The following is a 20,658-nucleotide window of genomic DNA, read 5'->3' as shown; positions in this document are numbered from 1 at the left end:
CACCAGGAGCGGATGTCCAATCTAAAATTATATTTGAATGTATTTCCATGTAATCATTGTGATTAATAATAATTCCTTTCTTCTTATTGTTATTAATAATAATAATGTCCATCAGAAAAATCAATTTAAAAAAAAATCTGTGAGAAAAAAAAAGTACAAAAAGTGTAAAAAGTATTTATTTGTTTTTTACAGGTGAACTCAGCTCCATGCTCTAAGTGGAAGCTTTGGACTCCAGTCACCAACTCTGAGAGGAACCAGGACAAAGCTGTTGTTCTAAAACGGTATGAGTTTGACAATATATCCATGTAATGCACTGTCTAGACTTTCTAGAGTTTATGTGATATATATCGTATGGTAGAGTTGTGTAGGGAATGAACCCCAGAGTTTATGTCATATCCTTTGGGCTAAAGCAGAGGCTCTTAAACTTTTTACAGTGGAGTACCCCTGAAATATGTATTTTTAGCCAAGTACCCCCAACTCCTGAACAATTTGGATTGAAAAAAAATTAGACAAAACTTTGTAAACAAACAAACATATATTTAACTTTAATATATCAACAATAACAAATCTTTTTTAATAAAAAAGATAAACTGAAAAGTGCCCTCTGTCATTGCTAAGGAAACCAAATTAAATGGTCATGAATGAATGAACCTTTCATCACCAGAAAATGATTTAATTATTCAAACTCATCTCAAATAATATGCAATAGAAATGTTCTTAAAATATTGCTAAAGCTTAAACAAGATTTGAAATGAAATATGTTCACGAGTGTCAATTTTATTATGAGTGTATTTATTGTTTGTTTCAGCATTTTCATTATTTATTTTGTATTCAGTATATAATAAGTTATTTAATGTTTAAAAATAAATAAATTAAGTACCCCCTGGGTGTACATGTATCCCTCTTTAGGAACCCTTGGGCTAGAACAATGAGGTTGTACAGTGTTTAATCTGAATCCTTAGGGATTAACTGTAATCTTAAAATCTACCACAAGATGGCAACATTGCTACTACTGTGTTGAGAGGAGAGTCCTTTTTCTAGTTTTCCCATTGAGAGTGTTTATAGTTAATGAAGTTACAAGTTAATATAGTTTGTTGGTTCTCCAGTTTACTACTACCACCACCACCACCACCCACCCACCCACCACCCCCCCCCAAATGTACAGTCTAAAATTACATTGCATAATAGTTATAGTCTGTCATCCAAGTCAAATGCTGATTCCAAAGTTTTGAATGTATTATGTGATGTATGAATGGAAAATAACCAAACTACTTTTTCATTTTTCAAACTTTTATTTTAAATCCAGTTCCATTGTCCTTATGACCTCCATGGAGAAAAGAAAACTCTTCATATGCTGCTTCAGACCTGAATAATGACAACAACACACACCAAGATGTAACATGAAATTGTTTTATTGTATTTAAGTGTGTGTGAGAGAACAGTCAGAGTAGGAAGAGTGAGAGGAATGGGGGGGGTCAGAGAACTGAGAGAGGCGTAAGGGGAGGAAAGAGAAGAGAAAGGAAGAAAGAAAGAAAGAGTGAGGGTGGGTAGAGAGAAAAATGACTTACCCAGTGCAGAGAAGATGGTTCTTCATCTACTGAAGCAGCAAAACTACAAGTGTGAAAAATGAAACAGCTGTTATTTATTTATATATTGAATTAAAGGCTAAAATTGTGGAAACCTGTGTGTACAGTTGTATATGCAACATTTTACACCCTGTCTTCTGTAACCACATTGCTGATGTTGCTTGATAATCTTTCAGTTAAACTGACGTGTTGTGCATGACTTACATGTGTGAACTTGTCTTTGTGATGGCACCGCTCACAGCTGTTAAACCTACAAAAATGAGAACAATAAGAGGTGGTCACGTTCATGAACACTAACACATTAAAAAAGGAGACAGTAATGATAAAGACCTACTGTGTATTATATACAGTAGGAATAAAAAGTATGTGAGTCATCAGTACAGTATCTATAAGGGAATGTTACATTATATACAGTCTTTAGCAGTGGAGACATGAAAGTAAAGCAAAAATGTATATCTGAACACCAACTCCGCCCACTTCATAAATTCATGTAAAATTTCAGCTGTTTCTCTTCTCCTGCTCCATAACCCCTCCCTGACAGATCTGCAGAAACCCAGAGGGGACACGGTCCCCTCATTCCCTCCCTCCCATTCAATTGCTTTTTGGTGCTCGGGCTTCGCGGGTCTCGAACCAGTGTCTCCCGCTGTGGAAAACCCAGGACGAAACCACTACACCAACACCAGTGCACTGGAGACTCTTCTGACAGCTTTTAACACAACTACAAAGACACCGCAACAAATAAACCTCCTGACAAGCAAGTCTGAATGTCATCCATCTAACGAACTGACAAATCCAGTCACATGACACAATCACTGAGCAACTAAACAACATGTGAAACATAAACAATTCAAACCAGACTGTGTTAAAGCATAAGATCTAAACCAAAAAGACCACAAATGAGCAAATATCTGAAAAACAACACATCCGTCAAACAATATCAACACTATCTCTGCATTAGTCCTCACAAATCAACCCCAAAACACTAAACTAAGACACAAAGCAGAAGGTAATGAAGATAAAATGACTTACCCAGCGCAGAGAAGACAGTCTAAGTAGGTCTGCATGTTTCTCCATCTACTGAAGCAGCAAATCTACAAGTATGAAAAATAAAACAGCTGTTGTTATTTACAGCGAAGAAGTAAACATCCTACAGAGAACACGTGCGCGTGCGTGATGATGATGAAGGCCTATTGCAAACATGTTTAGACATTACATTATTGATATACTGACACAGGAATAACAAAAGTGATGTTCAATATGAGGTAAAAACAGGAGTTTGGACACAAATGGACAAATACTCACATTCATGTGCTATTCGCCTCCTTCACTGTCTCCATGGTGCTGCGTTCACGGACCACACCTGCATGTGCACATGTGTATTTTAGTTAGAATCTCTGAACTATTCTGGAAAATGTGTCCTTGTTTCAAAAGCAGGTAACTGTATGTACCCTGTATCTGTGTTAAATCTGTACATTTTTATACAAATAAAACACCCTGTGCCCTGCAATGAACTGGCTCTGCCACCTCTGAAGTGGTTAAATGAATGAAAACAACCTGTCTTGCTTATAAACAGCTCTGGAAAAAAGTAGGAGACCACTGCAAAATTATCACTTTCTCTGATTTTACCATTTATAGGTATGTGTTTGAGTAAAATGAACATTTTTGTTTTATTCTCTAAAAAACTACCGACAACATTTCTCCCAAATTCCAAATAGAAATACAAACAGCAGTTATTCAAGGTTTGGAAAAAAAAATGGCAAAAAGTGCTGTTCCTCAAGGAAAGTGCAAATATATAGCATACCACACTTTACTTAAGATCTGAGAGTCCGTTATATCCAAAAATGAAACTGATATCATTTTTACTTTAGTTTTAAAAGAAAGTAATTCATGGTAACGGAATAAGAATCCAAAAAAAGTAACGGAGTGAGGAGTTTGTTCAGTGTGATGCACCATAATAATTATTAAAGATTTTATTTAGATACTGATAAAATTATCAGTTTTTGAACACAAATGTTTGATTAATATATTTAATACACATCTTACTTAGGGCTGGGCGATATGGGAAAAAATCATATCATGATATCTTTTTCATCTCAGACGATATCAATATGGATCATCATATAAATCATATTGCTATTTTTGTCAAGCTTAAATTTTCTGCTACTCATAAGTTAGTTGTGAAGACATCAGAAGGTTATTTTTGATTTAAATATGATTTATTTTCTGTCAGAGGTTGAACATGACAGAAGTGCTTAAGAACAATACAACTGTTTTTTTAAAATCATAAGTAACTTTCAAAATCATTATAGTATTTGATTATTATGAAATATAAGATTAGACACAGGCATATATTTTGAACATATTTACACATTGCTATTTACATTCTGAATTTATGCTGGATATATATTAATTTACAACCTTTACTATTTTTAATGTACACTGTATTTTATTTACATAAATTGTACATTTGTCTTATATAAAATTATATAATCATATAAAATATAATTCAGTTTTACATAACTCCTAAAATTACAGCTAAATATGTGTCCAGAGTTAAACCTTGTTGAAGAGAATGTGGAGATGTCAGTGTAAATCATGGTCAGGTCTTTTGTTTATGTCCTAAACTTGGATGATTTTGGGATAACATATATTCAACAACTGTTAAGATATTGGGTTATACAATTCCTAAAACATGTTTGGTGATGTATTTCAGATGTATTATTGGTAATAATGTAATTAAAATGATAGACATTTATTAAAAATACTTTTGGCAGCCTGTAAAAAGGATATTACCAAATAATGGTGCAGATTAGAACCACCTACAACTAACGACTGGCTACAAATTGTAAATGAAATATTTGAGATGGATTTTCTGACCCATAGATGAAGGACTTGAGAAGAGCAGTGTCAAGATAAATGGGAAAAATGGACAATTTTCATTTCAACGTCATATTAATAAAATCAAATGCTAATCACACAAAGGGTTTTTTTATAGTCAATGTATCCCAAATTTCCCTTATGTTTGCATTAGCTACACAAAACTCAAAACAACAATAAAAATAAAGTAACAACAAAAAAGGGCCATTCTACTGAATTGGTTCAAATTGCAGTCCCATACTAAAAACCTATTTAAAAATATATATATATTGAGATCCTTGATGTTTATAAATGTCATTTTATGATCTATTCAATCCAAAAGCATTAGTTCAGATTATATTCAATTAAATATATAAAATGTCCTCTTTTTTATGTGACATTGTACTAGGAAGTGGCTGTCCCATTTAAATGTTTTGTTTGTTTTTTTTCTAAAATAGGGTCCTGTATCTTTTTTATTGATTTTGTTCTGAATTAAACACATTTTTGTCAAAAAACTGTTCCATGTTTTCATGTGATTACTGAAACATAGGAGAAGCCTATTTTCACCACATATGCCAAATGTTTCAAAAATATCTATTTCTGCAACTACATAAATAGTTATATATATTTTTTGATAAATGTTATGTTTTTCTTTATGAACATGTCTTCATATATGTAACTGCTTACCATTTCTGACCTAGCTGTGCTTAGGTCTTTACGAATTAGCTTAAATTGTCACTATGAAAACAGTCACTACTGTAATATATAGTAAAGTTACAGCTGTGACCTGATTTGTTTTGATAATGACAGAGTCAAATCATGTTAATTACTTTTTATACAAAAGAATGCATTTATGTTTTTTACACACAGAGATAAGTCTTATTTTTATTTTATCAGGTATTTTCCAAGGGAGACATAAAACCAGGGTTCCTACAGGGTTCCACAAGTTAAAGGTAATACTTTTTAAGACCTTTTGAAGACCACTTAGAACAGAATTTAATGCTCATTTCACAGCCATACTGGCAAAGATTTGTGACTCCTAGAATTTGGGAAAATGTATTTATTTACTCCAACGCCTTGATCCACATCGTTCCAAGCCATTTCTCAGCCAAGGCTACAAAGTTAGTGATAACTGGTTCCTAATTTCAATACGAATTATGAGGTTGGAACAGGTGGAACTGAGTCGACTAACGTTACTTTCTTTGCAGTTTGGACATTTAACAGACACATTTAAACACAATACAAGTTTATGGCAACATAATTTAAGACCTACCCTATCAAATTTAATACCTTTTAAAGACTTGTTTTAAAGGTATTAAATACAGACTTGTAAATTCAAGACTTATAAGACTTTTTGAGACCCAGTGGGAATCCTGTATAACATTAAAACGCCGACCAAAAAATGAAAATGTGGGGCAGAGTCATCAAGGCCATACACAGAAAAACAGAGAAATGACCCATGACCCAGTGATATAGATGTTTAAAGCTGAAATCAGCTGAGAACAGTTAAAACTGACATTTATTTTATTTTTGAAATTTGAGAAAACTTTTCTGTATTTCTGAAACTTAGAACACCTTCTTTGTTCATATAAACAATAATACTGATTAAAATGGCTGTTTTTATAGAAGTCAAAAGATTAACTATTATTATGTTTGGTTTGATTGAGTAAAGGCTCTTTTTGTTCCTCTGTGACAGGAGTGTTTAAAGTTTATCAGCTACTGCTCACACCTTGCAGCTTTAGTTATGTAAAGTGCACACACCTTAATGCCTTCTTTATCAGTTCCAACTTTCATCTGTAACTTTACCCAAATGAATGCGTAAAATGTTTTTAGTTATGCACCTTTGTTGTCCATCCAAATAAATGGGTATAGAAATTTTTCATCATGATGTTGTATTAATATATAACTATCTTTCACTACAATGTTCTATGACCACCTCTTTTATGTTTATGATTGACATTTGTCATTATTTAGGCCATGTGAACATTCTAACAAAAATTATGTCACAAGTTAAAGTTTGATCTAACTAGTTACGGTATAATAATATAACTTTTCAATCTAAAAATGATCACATCAGTAGTTAAATAGCACTACTGAAACACGTTATCAACTAACATTTTATGATAATGATTGTTTAGGTCTATGTCTAATTTCAACTATCCAACACTGCGAAGGCAATGTAATTATAAACACAGTCATACTTATAACTTTTACGAAGAGAGATTGTAATAGACTTTTACTGAATCTTAAAAATTTAACATTAAAATGTGATAATATTTCTCAAATGTATTTTGTAAAATTAGTTATAAATTAATTTTTGTAAAATAGTCTGCACAGGTGAGGATGAAGAAAAATTACATAAAACAATGATATTTATTCTGAATTAAAGCATTTTTTGGTAGTAACAGATTTCAGGAAAATAAGTTATTAAGAGATGGTTTGAAAATACATATGAAAACCAAGTATACCTTTACTAAATATGCATTGATTAAATATAACATAACAGATATATGACAAAGGTTTTTATGACATAGCATAAAAACTGCATCAAATTCCAACAACAACATTTGAGCCAATTCAGTAAAACCAGCACAAGGAAACTAAAAATATCACTCAATTAAAAGCTCAAATAATATGAGGTAAATGTGAGGAAAACACAAGGATTTTTATGCAGGACAAATAAAAATAAATACTCACATGTTCACGTGATGTCCAAGTCACTGCAGTTCATCTCCATCACTGTGTCTATGGTGCTGCGTTCATGACTACACCTGGATGTACACACACATTTTCAAGTTAGGATTGGTTAGATCAGAGGTGTCAAACTTAGATCCTCGAGGGCCGGTGTCCTGCATGTTTTAGATGCGTCCCTCTTCCAACACACCTGATTCAAATGATCAGCCTATCATCCAGCTCTGCAGAAGCCTGATAATGACCGTCAGGTGTGCTGGAAGAGGGGAACATCTAAAACATGCAGGACACCGGCCCTCGAGGATCTAAGTTTGACCCCTGAGTTAAATCAATAGGGATTATGTGAAAAGTCAAAATGAAAGAATTAGTGTGTTTAATACATTTTTTAAAGCACAATGTGCTCATTAACCTACACAGACCTCTAGTTCCTTTACACACCAAAATAGTTTGATACATCACTGATGTTGCTACAAACTCTTAATTCTACGGTAAAACTGTAACACTTTTATATACACAGTGAGATAAAGATGCCAGTGATGTACTTGTGTGAAATTATTTGTGTAAAAGTTGATGCAATGACACAAATTTCGCTTTCCAAACTTTGCTGCGCCAGTTTTTAACCACGTGTGTCGAAGCTATGTAGCAGACAATCATCAAGTAGGTTTATATGTTTCGGATACATTTATTAGCAAATAATTACATTTATGCAAAGAATGAATTTGTGTCACTGACAAAACTTTGGCTGTGGACCAGTCAAATGTAAACTCAGCAGGTGTGGGTGAATTGTTTACTCGCAGGAATGAGCTTTAAGCTAGTCACCTTAGCTTTTTAGCACGTGCTGAGCTGCTCCCGAAGAGAAACGTCGGCATTTTTCTTCCGTTAGTTGTCTTTTCATTTCTTACCACATCCGCATGATAAATACTTTTTAATGACCCGCAGATGAAAGCTAAAATATTGACTCTGAGTTTTCTTTTACGTACTTTATATTCAAACTTTTCGCCGGTAGCTTGTAGCTTCAGCCCTGCTAGCTACCATTGTTGTCAGCGTCAACGCGCCTGCGCAGTAAGTGATTTCTTCTTCTCGCATAAGAAGAGACGCTACTTGTCGAAGTGCTGCCACCTACTGCTCTTTATAACAGCGTAAATTGTGAGACAAACCCTGTGGTTGCGTTTGGCAAGATGGGACACGTTCCCTAAGCTACAAAAGGCTTTCTTTTCAAAGCTATAACTTCTGTCTCATGTATAAATACAAACTGAAAATCATTAATTAAAAAACACACAAGTACATTTGTCTCCTCAGATCTACTTCACAAGACCTGTTCTTCTCGCACCCTGGTCCTAAACACAAAATGTTAACCAGAAATAAAGTTGTGTAAGTTATTCCATGCTCACTGCTTTCTCATAATAAATTAAAACAAAAAATATCAACAAAATGCAAAATAAATAAATAAATTCAATACTCTGCTGATTTGAATTTTTTCATAGATTGTATTTATTTGCGACTTTAATTCTGCCTGAGACTCAAACGCAGATCCAGGATGCCATAATTTAACTATACTTTTATGGGTAACAACGGGAGGTGGTGAAAGGATGTAGATAATTTAGTTCTCAGAAATGCCACCCACGTTGAGCGGCAGTGATTCATAATGTCTTCCAGATGTTTCTTTTAAGCTTTAAGGATATGACGTAAAGACATTAAAAACATGTAGGTAATTTAATTGCAGACGTTCATATTCACAAGGACACTTTACTCCTGGTTTTGCATTTGCTCCGAGTTAAAATAAATCATTCAGATCTGAGGGGAAAAAGGAATATGGAGTCGTCTATTTTCCTGAACCCACTTTTTTTTTTGTCTTGCCTTTCTGAGAGCGGTGACACATTATGCTCTTATGTAGATTACAGAGATGGCTAATCTTCTTCTTAACCATCCATAATTAGAGGATAATGATTTCCTTTGTGCTGCTGTGGGAGCCGGCAAAGAAGGAGATCATCTTCCTCAAGGCAAAACAGGAAGTATTACAAGCTTCAGCTTTTAAAGGCAACACTGAGTTTCCCTTTTACAGAGAAGGTGTTCAGAAAGTCAGTAATATACGACAAAGACACAGAAAGTGAGGGAAAATATCTAAAGGAGGGAAGAGTGGGTCCAGCTTATGGCATTTGATAGTAAGTGTCTTACTGTTTTTAAGGCAGGGCTGTGGTGTGGCAGGTTAATGCTCACTTCCTCTCATTTGTCATTCTGTGAACACCTCAGGGCCTGAAGGAGTCGACACACCCTTTTCCTGGATATGACTGGGCTTTAACCACTGAAAGCAGAGAAAAAGACAGATGTTTAACACACTGGACTTCTTCCTGTGTAACTTTTCTTCTGTCAGGACATTACCTTTATTACATTTACTTTTTTTGGGTCCATTTCTGTCATGGAATGGTAAGTGTGAGGTGTCCAGTGCAGGGACACAAATAATGACTTTTTATTTATATCAGGAAAATACTGCAGGTCCTCCTTCATTCATAATGTTAACATAAGAGCAAACTGTTTGAAACCAGGACTTTAGCATCATCTTGTGGTCATTTGGCAGAATTGCACCCCCTGTTCCTTAGGTATCAGGACAATTCAAATGTAGTCATTTTGTAAACTTTATTTATTTATTTTTTGTGTGTTTACCTGTTTGACATGGATGAAATGAGAAGGAATTGGGAGAAGCACTTATAGTACCTTAAAATAAACATAAATACTACTGAAAAATATTACAATTAAAAAGAGGTTACTATAGGCTTTGTTGGTAAAATGCCTACTAAAACATGTGAGAGATTTTTAAAAAGGCACAATAATTTGCTGCTGAATACCATAATGTTTTAAAACTCAGCATACCTGAGTGAATACAATTAGTTGAATAAAGATAAATACTACCATCTAGTGGACAAAACCTAAAACTACAACTGCTTTTTTTTTTTTTTTTTTTTTTTTAAATCAAGACATAACACCATCATGACAGTGTCACCCTTAAATCTTGAGAGTGATTGCTTCAGACAAAAAAAACAAAAACAAAAAACACCAGAGACATTAGTTGCAAAGGTCAATGTGATATTTTATTCATGAACCTAGGACCATATATATATAACACTGTATAAATACTCTATATATTCTACTTCCTTCTGTGATCTCAATAACAAATACCCAATAAAAAATATTAAAAAGCCACATGATTATATTTAACAGGCTGTACAAAAATAAATAATGTTTGGATATTCTGTACAAAATGGAAAAAAAAAAAAAAAAACATGCCTTCGCAGAAGGCAGGAGAGACTTACTTATGAAGTAGTAGCAGGAGACAAGTCCCTCTTTATATCTCCATACACACTTAGAAACACACGTCATTCACACTGGCACACACTCCTCTTTGGTCTTTGAAGAGTTCCCTCATTAACAGCTGTGTACATGAGGGCAAGATATGGCTAAAGGACATAGTACTGAGGCATTTAGAAACAACTGGGTGTTAAAATGTGCCGCTGGCAAAAACAAAGATGAAGTGCTACAGATTTATGATAAATAAAGGTGAACTGTAAAGTTTGATATAAACACTGACTCTTAACTATCAAATTTCCATACCTGATGGGGTGAGCAAGTACAATATGAACTTTTCTCTTTCATTTGTTTCTTTATAAACTCTGCAATAACCTCCCCCACCCTAAAACGTACAGGTCTGTCCAGCCCAGCTTGGACAAACATCATATACATTTAACATTTGATTCACACACACACTCACACTCCCAACACACACACACACACACACACACACACACACACACACACAAGCATGACATTGGCACGATAAGCAGCATGCTGTTAAGGAAATCAGGAATGTCCATGCTTTCTTCTCCTTGATGGGAGGCAAAATGTGCCACTGCTGTGGCGCTAGCAGTCATTATCGCTGCAAGGCCACATTGGACCAACATGTGGTCCAGAACAGCTGGAGGGGGACAGTCACTGCTGAACCAGCTCGAACCCAGAGAAACCTGCAGCCCCTCAGCTCTGGATGTAAACATTCAGCAGCCTCTGGGATTGAAAACAGAGACAGTGAACAGTCTGAGGTCTGGAGGAGGATGGAAGGATGGATGGAAGGAGGGAGGGAGGGAGGGAGGTGGGAGTAGGAGGCGGTCTTTAGCAGGGACCCTGATTACACAGTTCCAGAAGGGGTCGCGGCCTGTCTTTGGGGTCACAGCTGTCATTGGTCAGTGTGCGTCCGTCGTGGCCGATGCAGCGCAGTGGGCGTTTCCTGAAGCCTCTGCCGCAGGTCTTTGAGCAAACCGACCACTCACCCAGAAGCCAGGAGGGACAGGACTGGGATGCGCAGGACCGTGAGGCCAAGGGGCGGAGCTCTTCAGGGCAGTCTTTTGATTGGCGGCCCTGGGGGTCCAGACACACCACTTCCCTCTGCTGCGTACCTCCGCCACAGGTCTGGGAGCACGGGCCCCACTCCCTCATGACCCACTCGGCTCCACCCACCTCTCGGATGGCGTTGATGGACTGGCGGCGACCTCCGCTGTTAGAGCCTGAAGCAGCATTGTTAGGTCTGGGGGCGAAGTAGCTGTACTTAACCCGGGGCCTTGGGGCCTCCCCGACAGACAACACCTGGATGGTCAGGGGCTCAGGGAGGGGGGCAAAGCTCCGCAGGCGCTCCAGGGTGGCAGAGGAGCCGCTGTACCTCAGCAGAGACCCTCTCAGGGCGATGTCGGTCTCCATGGTCATCAGCTTATAGTCACCGTTCAACAGATAGGTGCCATCCTGGCGACGCACCGCCAGATAGCTGTTGTCATGACGACCGTTGCCAGGCGCCCGTTGTTTAACATCCACATGGGTGGCACCAGCAGGGATAGTAACAACATCCTGATAACCAGGCCTGAAACAGATGAATTAAAATGAGTTAAATTAGAAAATTAAAGATTTGCTGCCATCAAAACTAATTACAATGAGGATTATTCAAATTATTTGTCATGTTGGGGTGACACAGTCTTTAGTTTACACATGAATCATGTCTTAATTGCTATACCAATGTGACTCTCTTAAATAAACAAACAAACAAAAAAAAACATTTACTTGAAATATCACATTAGCCTCTTAATTTGAACTATTTCTACATTTTCAGAGAATCTAGGAACAGCACAGTTCATCCTTTAATTGCACTGAATAAAAATAATAATAATAAACTAAAATCCCACTGTGGTCATTATAGGGTTAATAAGGCCTAATGGTTACATAAAACATGAGTGGATGTGGTTTCTTTACCTGGCTCGCTCCAGAGACCCAGACACCTTCTTGCAGGTGGAACCGTCGCCGCCACACACACCACACTTATCAAAGCGCTGGTTGGAGCCAATGACGCGATCACATCCAGCCTTGACGCACTGGCCTTGAACGCAGACGGAGGTAGAGTCTGGGCTGCAGGGTGTGCCGTCAGCCACCTGGGGGCAGCAGAGAGGTAAATACAATTGAAGGGCTCTGTCTGTAACACTGTTACATAAGAGACTGAGTCAAATGATAAAAAGTAAAAGTAAGGCTGTAGTAAGGCCAGGGGGCTGAGACAAGGTGCAAGAGCTGATCCTTCAAATTACAGCAGGACTTATGAGATAAATAAGACTAAAACCCTGTGAAGGTTTTAACACTTTCAAACACATTATCAGTAAAAAAAAGGGTTGTATTTTGACATTGAAAAACTCACCTTAGATTTGAGCACAAAGAAGTACCCGGTCCCCTTGGCCCTGCACACCAGTTTGCAGCGGTCTTTGGGTGAAACTCCGGCATACTTCGGCACCCACTCGACTCCCTCGCCTGAACCCAGTGACACTTGGGCCGACATGTCGTTGTGGGCCAAGCACTGTTCCTCCCTGAACGACAGGCCTGAGAAGCAGGCAGAGGAGGGTCAGATTTACTGCTTGGTCAGCCTGACCTGGATGCTAACTCTCACAGCGATGTGACAGAAAACATCAAAAGTGTGTGTTCTGCAGCCATGAAAGCCACAGGGTCATCCATCAGTGTTTGTGTCTCTTACCGTTAGTATCAGGGCAGGTCTCGGTGTTACAGGAGCGGTACTGGATCCTCTTGCCCTCGCAGTATTTGCCTCCGTTCTTGGGTAAAGGGTTATCACAGGAGCGAAAGGAATACTGAACACCTCCTCCACAGGTCCGGGAGCAGTCACCCCAGGGACCCCAGACCCCCCAGCCACCATTGACAGGTGTCTGAAACCACCACAGACATGAACATTAGGACTTTAATCTTTGAACATATAGGTTTATTTGAGCAGTACACTCTCAAAAATAGAGGTATCAGCTTGTACTTCAAAGGGTACACATGCTTGTCGCTGGGGGTGTACTTTTTTGACAGACATTTCTGTACCCTTTCGAAATGGTCCATTTTTGTACCTTTAGTACTTTACATGGAAAGAAAACTCTCGTATAGTTGATAATGCCATGATGTTTAAAGTTTGAACTGGTGGCCTAACTGAGAAAAAAAAATAAATAAATAAAATAATATATATATATATATATATATATATATATATATATATATATATATATATATATATATATATGGCATAGGCAAGCTACGACATCAAGACATGGAGGTGTGAATGAAAACTTGATAAAACAGAGATTATGGCAATAATCAGAGGTTCTAATAAGCTAAATAAATTATTAGGCTATTATCAATGAGCTAACTGGGATATTAAATTAAAACAAATTATTATTAAATATAATAGAGTAATTACAGTATAATATATAATAAATAATGTGCTAAGCCTAATGTTTGAACTATAATTAGACCTACTGTTCAGTTCTCCTAGCCTATAGCCTGTTCTCATGGTATACACACATTTTTTAATGCTGCAGGGTACCTTATAGTACAAATTTGTACTTCACATAACTTTGGACCCTTTTTCATAGTCTAAAGGTGCAATTCTGGCCTCCTAAAGACCAATATTGTACTTCTGAGAGAACATTCTTAAAAAATGTCCTTAAAGGTACATAAATGTTCTGATCTCGTACCTCTATTTTTGAGCAGTACCAGTTGGATCTGGGTCCTACCTGGTGTTTAGCAGCTTGGGTTTTCGTGAGACACTGTCCAGCCAGGCAGTAGCTGTCATGCCCACATGGTGTCCCATCAGCCCAGGGGAAGTTCTTGGTCTGACACACCAGCAGACCATTGGATGTAGTGACAGTACACCACAGAGCGGCGCAGGTGGTGCTCAAGTCCGGGCAGTGCTGCGAGTCTTCTCCAAACGTCAGCCGACACTGATGGTCTGCGTCGTACACTGTACCGGGCAGCGGCTGGGGCAGTGGCTGAGGCTTGACCGGCTTGTCCAGCAGACACTGACCGTGGCCGTTGTCCAGGAATGTGGTGACCATCAGGGCAGAGCAGGGCGACCACGGCTGCTGCTGGTCCAGGTTGGACAGGGTTGAGGCCATCATGTGGGAGCCCCAGTGAGCACCGTTGACCCCAGAGCAGAGCTGGGCGTCATCATGAGGCATGTTGAAGACGTGGCCTGGAACAGAAACATGTTCTGTGAATACGTCTGACCGATAGAGTCACAAAATTTCATGTGTTTCAAGCAAGAACATGGACTTACCCAGTTCATGAGCCACGGTAAAAGCTGCCTGGAGGCCATCGTCTTCAATGATGGAGCAGCTTCTGTCAGGGTCACACACAGTTCCAACATCTGCCATGCCCAGAGTGTCACAAGAGTGGGCGCCGCACAGGTCCTACACCCAGAACATAGAGCTTCAGCACCTTTGAACTCAGCTTTTCTGTTTCTGTCTGTCATTCAGTCGCTGCATAAACCCATTACTCACCGTCCTGGTGAAGAGCACGGCGGTGTCATAGTGCTCCGGGTGGCGGTCGCTGGGTGGGTTGTGCTGTCTTTGCCACTGGCAGAAGTTGCGGAGGGTCATGGCAGCGTTAGATGAGACCTGGGGGCCTCGCTCCTCCTCGTAGACCACCAGCAGCTTCACCACAGCCAGGCTGATGGAGTTGTGGATGCTGGGGTGGCGGTAGAGGCGGGATGCCACAGCCATGATGGTCAGGAGGTAGGGTTTGAGCCCAGCACCATGAAATTCAGCCATGGACTGGTCAGCCACCAGCATGATCTCCAGGTAGCGAGGGGTGGAAACAAACCTCCTGGTTCTGTGATGGGCTGAAGGAAGGAGAGGAAAAGTGGGAAAATGGGAATGAATGAATACACTGCAGTATGTTCCAGGGTTATTAATAGTGATTTCTGCTTCTGTTTTACATTTTCAAACACCTATTTTTGCCTCAAATCTATTCAGTTTTGTAGCTCAGTTTGGTCTCCAGACTGTTGAGCCTCCTACATAAAAGGCTCGTTTCTGTTTGAGGGACTGGAGCTCCCACAGAGCTCCGGATATGCCTGGAGGAGCGTGGCTGCCGTGACTCAGCGTCACACCACCGGCGGCTCCTCCTCCTCAGGCTCCACATTCCTAAAATGACCTTTTCTGGTGGAAAAATATGCGAGTGCGAAAGGGCGACGGGAGAAAATCCTTTCTAGGGAAAAATGTCTGCCGGTGCGATTTGTACCAGGAGGCGAATTTGGTCTCAGCACCACCGGGCTGCGGCTGGCCCCAACCCCTACCCCCTCCTCCTCCCCCTCCAGTCACTCCTCCTCCTCTTTCCCCTTGGAGAAGTCTCCCCCCACCTCCTCTCCTCTCTGCGTCCCCTCCTCTCTTGTAATGCGTAGACGGACTGTCAAAAAAGCAGCCAAGTCCGTTGCGCACGCCGCGCGCCATGACGCACCGAGCTCCAAATGAGCGCACTTAGGACTCACATTTAAAGGATAACCTATTGTGTGTGTTTTTTCAATCAACAACATCACCGCACTTTTTCATGACTATAAACTCCATTAATGCACTTTTTAAAAAAATAATTTCCCCACACTATGAACCCTCATTGATCTGCTAAACTATAATAATAATAATAATAATAATAATAATAATAATAATAATAATAATAATAATGTCTTGTGTCTTACCTGTCTGCTCTGAGTTCGCGGCTTCCTGCCTGGTTTCCTTTTCCAGATTCTTTGGCACCCTCTCCTCGTCCTCGTTGACCCCACACTTGGAGCTCCCCTCCTCGGCCAATCCTGCCCGACCTCTGCGCCGGATCGAGTGCACATCCTCCTCCGCGCCCCTGAAGTCAGAGGTGTTCAGGGGCTGGATGAAGTACTCTGCACCCTCATAGTAGAATCCGCCGCTCAGTCCGTGGCACAGGTTGAGCGCAGCGGCGGAGTGCTCCTCTCCATTCACGCGTCCCGAGAAGAAGCATCCCTGCTCGGCCCCGGTCTCGGGTGTCTGGGTCGGTTCGGGACTCCCGACAATGTGGAACACAAAACCCGGCGCCAGGAAGGTGTGATCGGGCTCAAGCTGCAAGATCAGTTCCTTTCCAAATACGTCCAACCGGTATACTCTCATCTCCGCCACTTTCTCCTTCTCCTCTGTGGAGAGAGTCCGCCGCTGTTCGGTTTCGCTCTCCGACCGGGCCGTCGGGTCTAGTCGGACCGGTACCACCGTGCTCTCCTCCCAGGCGCTTTGCGTGGCGCCGACGCACAGAGCGGCTAATAAACCAATGGAAACGCGTAAAAGCCACATCATGTAACTGATATCCGACAAGTGGCGAGAGAAACTGATAATAAAGTCCCTATGATGAGGCGAGTTAAATCCTTTCAAAGGTTTTTCCTCTATTTGCTACACAGCCAAAGTCTTTCCACTTCCACAAAACTGTCCCCAAAATTACGCACACGTATAAAAAGCTAAAAAGGGATCAAATCCAGTGCAAAACTCATTTAAAGTTATGTGCAGGTCTGGTTTGTTGCAAAAAAAAAAAAAAGTCTTGTATTCATCGAATTAAAAGAACAGCTGTATCTCAGCAGTAAATTCCACCAGGTTTCTATCAGTCTGTCTGTCTGTCCGTCTGTCCGTCTGTCTGTCTCCAAAACTCAGTAGCTGTCTCTCAGTTGTCTGTTTGCTTTTATGTTGGACTTCGGGGGCAGGTTCTGCTCTGCTGGCCCGTCTAGTCTGTTCTCTGCTCTTGCCTTGCAGTCAGAACAGAGCCGGTCCTCTCCTATATATCCCCCTGCCCCGGGACCACCCCTTTCCTGAGGGCCCTTTGATCTAAGAGGGGCCAAATCCCGTGCGCAACGAAAACGCACCAGCGAATTTGGAGCGTTGCCATAATAATCAATCATTGCGGAGGACACAGAATGTGGCTCGAGGAATGGTTTTTTCCCCCTGCTTGTCTCTTACAAATGTACACACTCATCTCCCAAGTATTATCACCAGACGAGTGTTTTATTAATATGGCCTTTATGTTGTGTGTTTTGGGTTTTAAAGCATTTCAGATAAAACCTCAGGGCTGACCTTGGCTCTGCTGCTGCTCTACTTTCTAGATGTGTCAGTGAACTACACACCACATATTAAACTCAGCCCTTTTCCAACATAAATGTGGGTGACAGGCAGCTGATGTGGAGCAGTGTTGTGGTGTCAGTGTAACTTTAGAGGGGACATGGCACCAGGTCGGGAATGGTAACCATATCGTGCTGGCCTGGGCTCCGGGAGCAGTACTCACCTCCTCTGTGCCAAGCCGGCTGTGGCGCGCCGTGGACGGGTTCCGCAGCTCTGCTCCCCGGAGAGAGGGAGCAGAGAGGGGCCGCTGAGGTCTTAAGGTGGACTCGCTTCTCCATCGGGCTGTCTTTGCGCTTAAACCAAGGCACACCGAGCCCATGTCCTCAGGTTCGTTCCCCCGCCCGTCCGGACTGTTCCTCCACTGCAACAGATAGAAGAGTTTACCTTTAAAATAACAATTAAAACAATTATTTCACATTAACAGTGTCCACACAGATAAACCAGTCCATATAGGTGTCAGAAAGTAAAATAAAATAAGCAAAGACAACAGAATTAAGTTGATTTTATAAAGTGGATCATCTATAATAACCTGAATTTACAGCAGAAATGTATAATAACACACAACAGTAATAAACATGAGTGATAGAGAATAAAATTAAACATATCCAATGACTTTCCATGAGTGAAATCATTCCAACAAAAACCTCTAATCTGTCTGAAGGGACTTATTGTCAAAGTCCACCTTAAAAGCAACAGGTCAGAAAAGTCACATCAGTGCATCTTTTTCATTTTCCAGTAGATGGAGCTGTTTAGTTAAAGGTGAACTCACTTATTTTCCATGACATGTTGGAGCTGTTCTGTGTTTCACCGGCAGAGGGCGCAGTTGGACCGTGTTTTAATTCAGGTCAAAGCAGCGGGATACTGAGGCAGGTAAGGTCTGGAGAGGGGGTCAAAGGTCATGGACTGGAGGGTTCTGGTCCAGAGGGAAAACTGGGAGTTCTAAAGATATATATATATATATATATATATATATATATATTAATTAAAGAAAATGGAAAATATCTTCTATTCATCTGTGTTTCTCTTTAATTTGAATGCTTTTCTGCTGGAAAACTCTACAAAACCTTAGTGCAATGACTGATACACTGATGATGACTTGTTTAATTTATTTATTTTTCAGTTTGGTTTGTTTTTGTTGAGTACATTGTGAAGGGAATTCCCTCCTGTGGGTCAGTACCGTTTATTTCAGTGCCAGGAGTTATTGACTATTTTACACAGAACTAGGAAAGAACTGTATTATGTCCAAATTACTTCTATTCAGCTGTTTGTTTGCAGATTTTAGATGAACTAATTCTGTTTGTCTGCAAATAAATTAATGTATTTGAGTCTTTTTTTTTGTAATTTCTACAAAACAATTTGTTTTTCTTTGCATTCTGTGACTTAATATTTCATTATAGACGTTAATTAGTAATATCTGCTTTAATATAACATTTTTACATCTGGTTTTCTTCCTATGCAGATGTTCAGCAGTGTGTATTATCTCCAATAACCTAAATAAACAAATAAATGAATAATAATAATAATAATAATAATAATAATAATAATAATAATAATAAATTAGATTTCTATGGTGCTTTTCAAGGTACCCAAAGCACTTTACATTCTTGATCCATTATTCATACATAAATAAATAAATAAAGTTTTGTTCTTTCTGCTTCTTTCCATTTACCACCACAAGACAATTAAAACTGTACTAGCATTGATTTTAAGGAACACATGCAGTTGCAACTACAAATACTGTTAGCATCAGGTCTCTTTCATGAGACACGAATGGACTGGAAATAAAAAAATAAAGAGGGAGAAACAAAGACCATTGGATCTGTACTAAAACAGAGGTTGGTTTTTATTCGGTGCTCAGTCAGTAATGACCTCTGTATCTATATAGAGCTAATAAACCCAGTCCAAACAGATAAATAGATTTTCTAGTTTATATTTAGGCTGAAAGTTGCAAACTCTGGTCCAAGCAGAGGTGTTTTACGGAGGCCTCAGGGCTGGGATTAATCAGCCTCCATGGGGGATTTATGCTTTTACTGCATCTATTAAAATAAAACCAGAGAAAAAAATCTTCTGCAAATGTGTAAAATAGAGCATTTTTCATTAATGGTAATAAAAGGACAGCAGTATTATTATTATTATTATTATTATTGACCAGCATGTTTTCTGCTGATATATTTACATATTTGTTTACATATGGCCAAAACGACTTTTATTTTGTCCATTTAGCTTCAATGCAACTTCATGCCACGTAAATAAAAGTGTCAAGTGTGTGGAAGCCGACACAAACTTACATTTTTGTTTGAGTTTCTACTTTGACAGATTTACATTCCATGTTAGTACCATGAGAAAAGAAACAACACAGAAGCCAAACTTTAAATATATAGATTTTATGTACATATATTCATGTGGATGACTAGAAAAGAAACACTATATTCTTACAAAGAAATTATTCTCCACAGTCATATTCCTAAGTTAAATAGTAATTTGATACAAAATTACTATAATAAATAAAACTCATCTCATTGTTTTTTTATTCACACATACCAGTTGTACAAACAATAAATTACAAGTTCAGTGCTGTGTTTCTGTCGTTCAGCGGAGTGGGTTTCCCCACAGGAAGAGTCAGAGTGGGCTGTGTGTGGAGGGTTACTCAAATACTGCGTACATGTTGTGTTGGCATGTGATTACTGTGTAAATAATACTAGCACATATATGAAAGATCGATTAATTGTACAAAAATGTCTACACTGTGCACTCTTTAAATAAGTCCCAGCGGGCGAGGGAAGACGAGGGAACGTTTAGTGACCTGAAACCGTTTTTTTTTTTTTTTTTCTCTCATGGTTTACTTTGTGCTGCACAGGTGCCAGATGGGTGAGGTTTGCCACACAGGAAAACGTGATGGGTGCCAGAGGGTTTAACACAATTACAGGAAACTATTTTAAAGTCCATTTAGTTGAGTATGTAAGGCTGGGAGAACTGAGGTAATGTCCACAGTATTGAATTCTCATGCATTTTTCTGTTGTTTCGCAAGATGTTATTCATTTAGATCAGCAAAAACATGCATT

At 39.2% G+C, this 20,658-nt stretch overlaps 1 protein-coding gene and 1 long non-coding RNA gene across 2 annotated transcripts; both read right to left on the bottom strand.

The window, feature by feature from the left end:
- Nucleotides 1-1,182: 1,182 nt before the first annotated feature.
- On the bottom strand, nucleotides 1,183-8,189 carry LOC115430417 (uncharacterized). Its single transcript, XR_003936934.1, has 7 exons — nucleotides 7,953-8,189; nucleotides 7,140-7,213; nucleotides 2,889-2,946; nucleotides 2,616-2,677; nucleotides 1,791-1,836; nucleotides 1,569-1,611; nucleotides 1,183-1,365 (listed from the first exon to the last, which is right to left on the bottom strand). It is a non-coding gene; the product is annotated as an uncharacterized LOC115430417 (long non-coding RNA).
- Nucleotides 8,190-10,197: 2,008 nt separating this feature from the next.
- Nucleotides 10,198-17,281, bottom strand: adamts1 (ADAM metallopeptidase with thrombospondin type 1 motif, 1). The gene is made up of 8 exons (XM_030157586.1): nucleotides 16,168-17,281; nucleotides 14,978-15,318; nucleotides 14,755-14,887; nucleotides 14,213-14,670; nucleotides 13,180-13,366; nucleotides 12,850-13,028; nucleotides 12,417-12,592; nucleotides 10,198-12,030 (listed from the first exon to the last, which is right to left on the bottom strand). The coding sequence occupies exons 1-8, from the start codon at nucleotides 16,784-16,786 to the stop codon at nucleotides 11,292-11,294; spliced, it is 2,832 nt and encodes a 943-aa protein (XP_030013446.1). The 5' UTR covers nucleotides 16,787-17,281; the 3' UTR covers nucleotides 10,198-11,291.
- Between the last annotated feature and the right edge of the window lie 3,377 nt (nucleotides 17,282-20,658).

The sequence above is a fragment of the Sphaeramia orbicularis genome, chromosome 2 (genome assembly GCF_902148855.1).
Source record: "Sphaeramia orbicularis chromosome 2, fSphaOr1.1, whole genome shotgun sequence".
NCBI lineage: Eukaryota > Metazoa > Chordata > Actinopteri > Kurtiformes > Apogonidae > Sphaeramia > Sphaeramia orbicularis.
The sequence above is the reverse complement of the archived record's forward strand: the minus strand, read 5'-3'. Positions and strand labels throughout refer to the sequence as shown.

Bases quoted from the DNA above. Each gene is read 5' to 3' on its own strand.
- adamts1 (XM_030157586.1), bottom strand. From the start codon at position 16,786: ATGATGTGGCTTTTACGCGTTTCCATTGGTTTATTAGCCGCTCTGTGC. The intron at 13,367-14,212 runs GTAGGACCCAGA...TGGTGGTTTCAG, and splicing joins CCCAAGCTGCTAAACACCAG to ACACCTGTCAATGGTGGCTG. The intron at 12,593-12,849 runs GTGAGTTTTTCA...TGCTGCCCCCAG, and splicing joins TCTTTGTGCTCAAATCTAAG to GTGGCTGACGGCACACCCTG.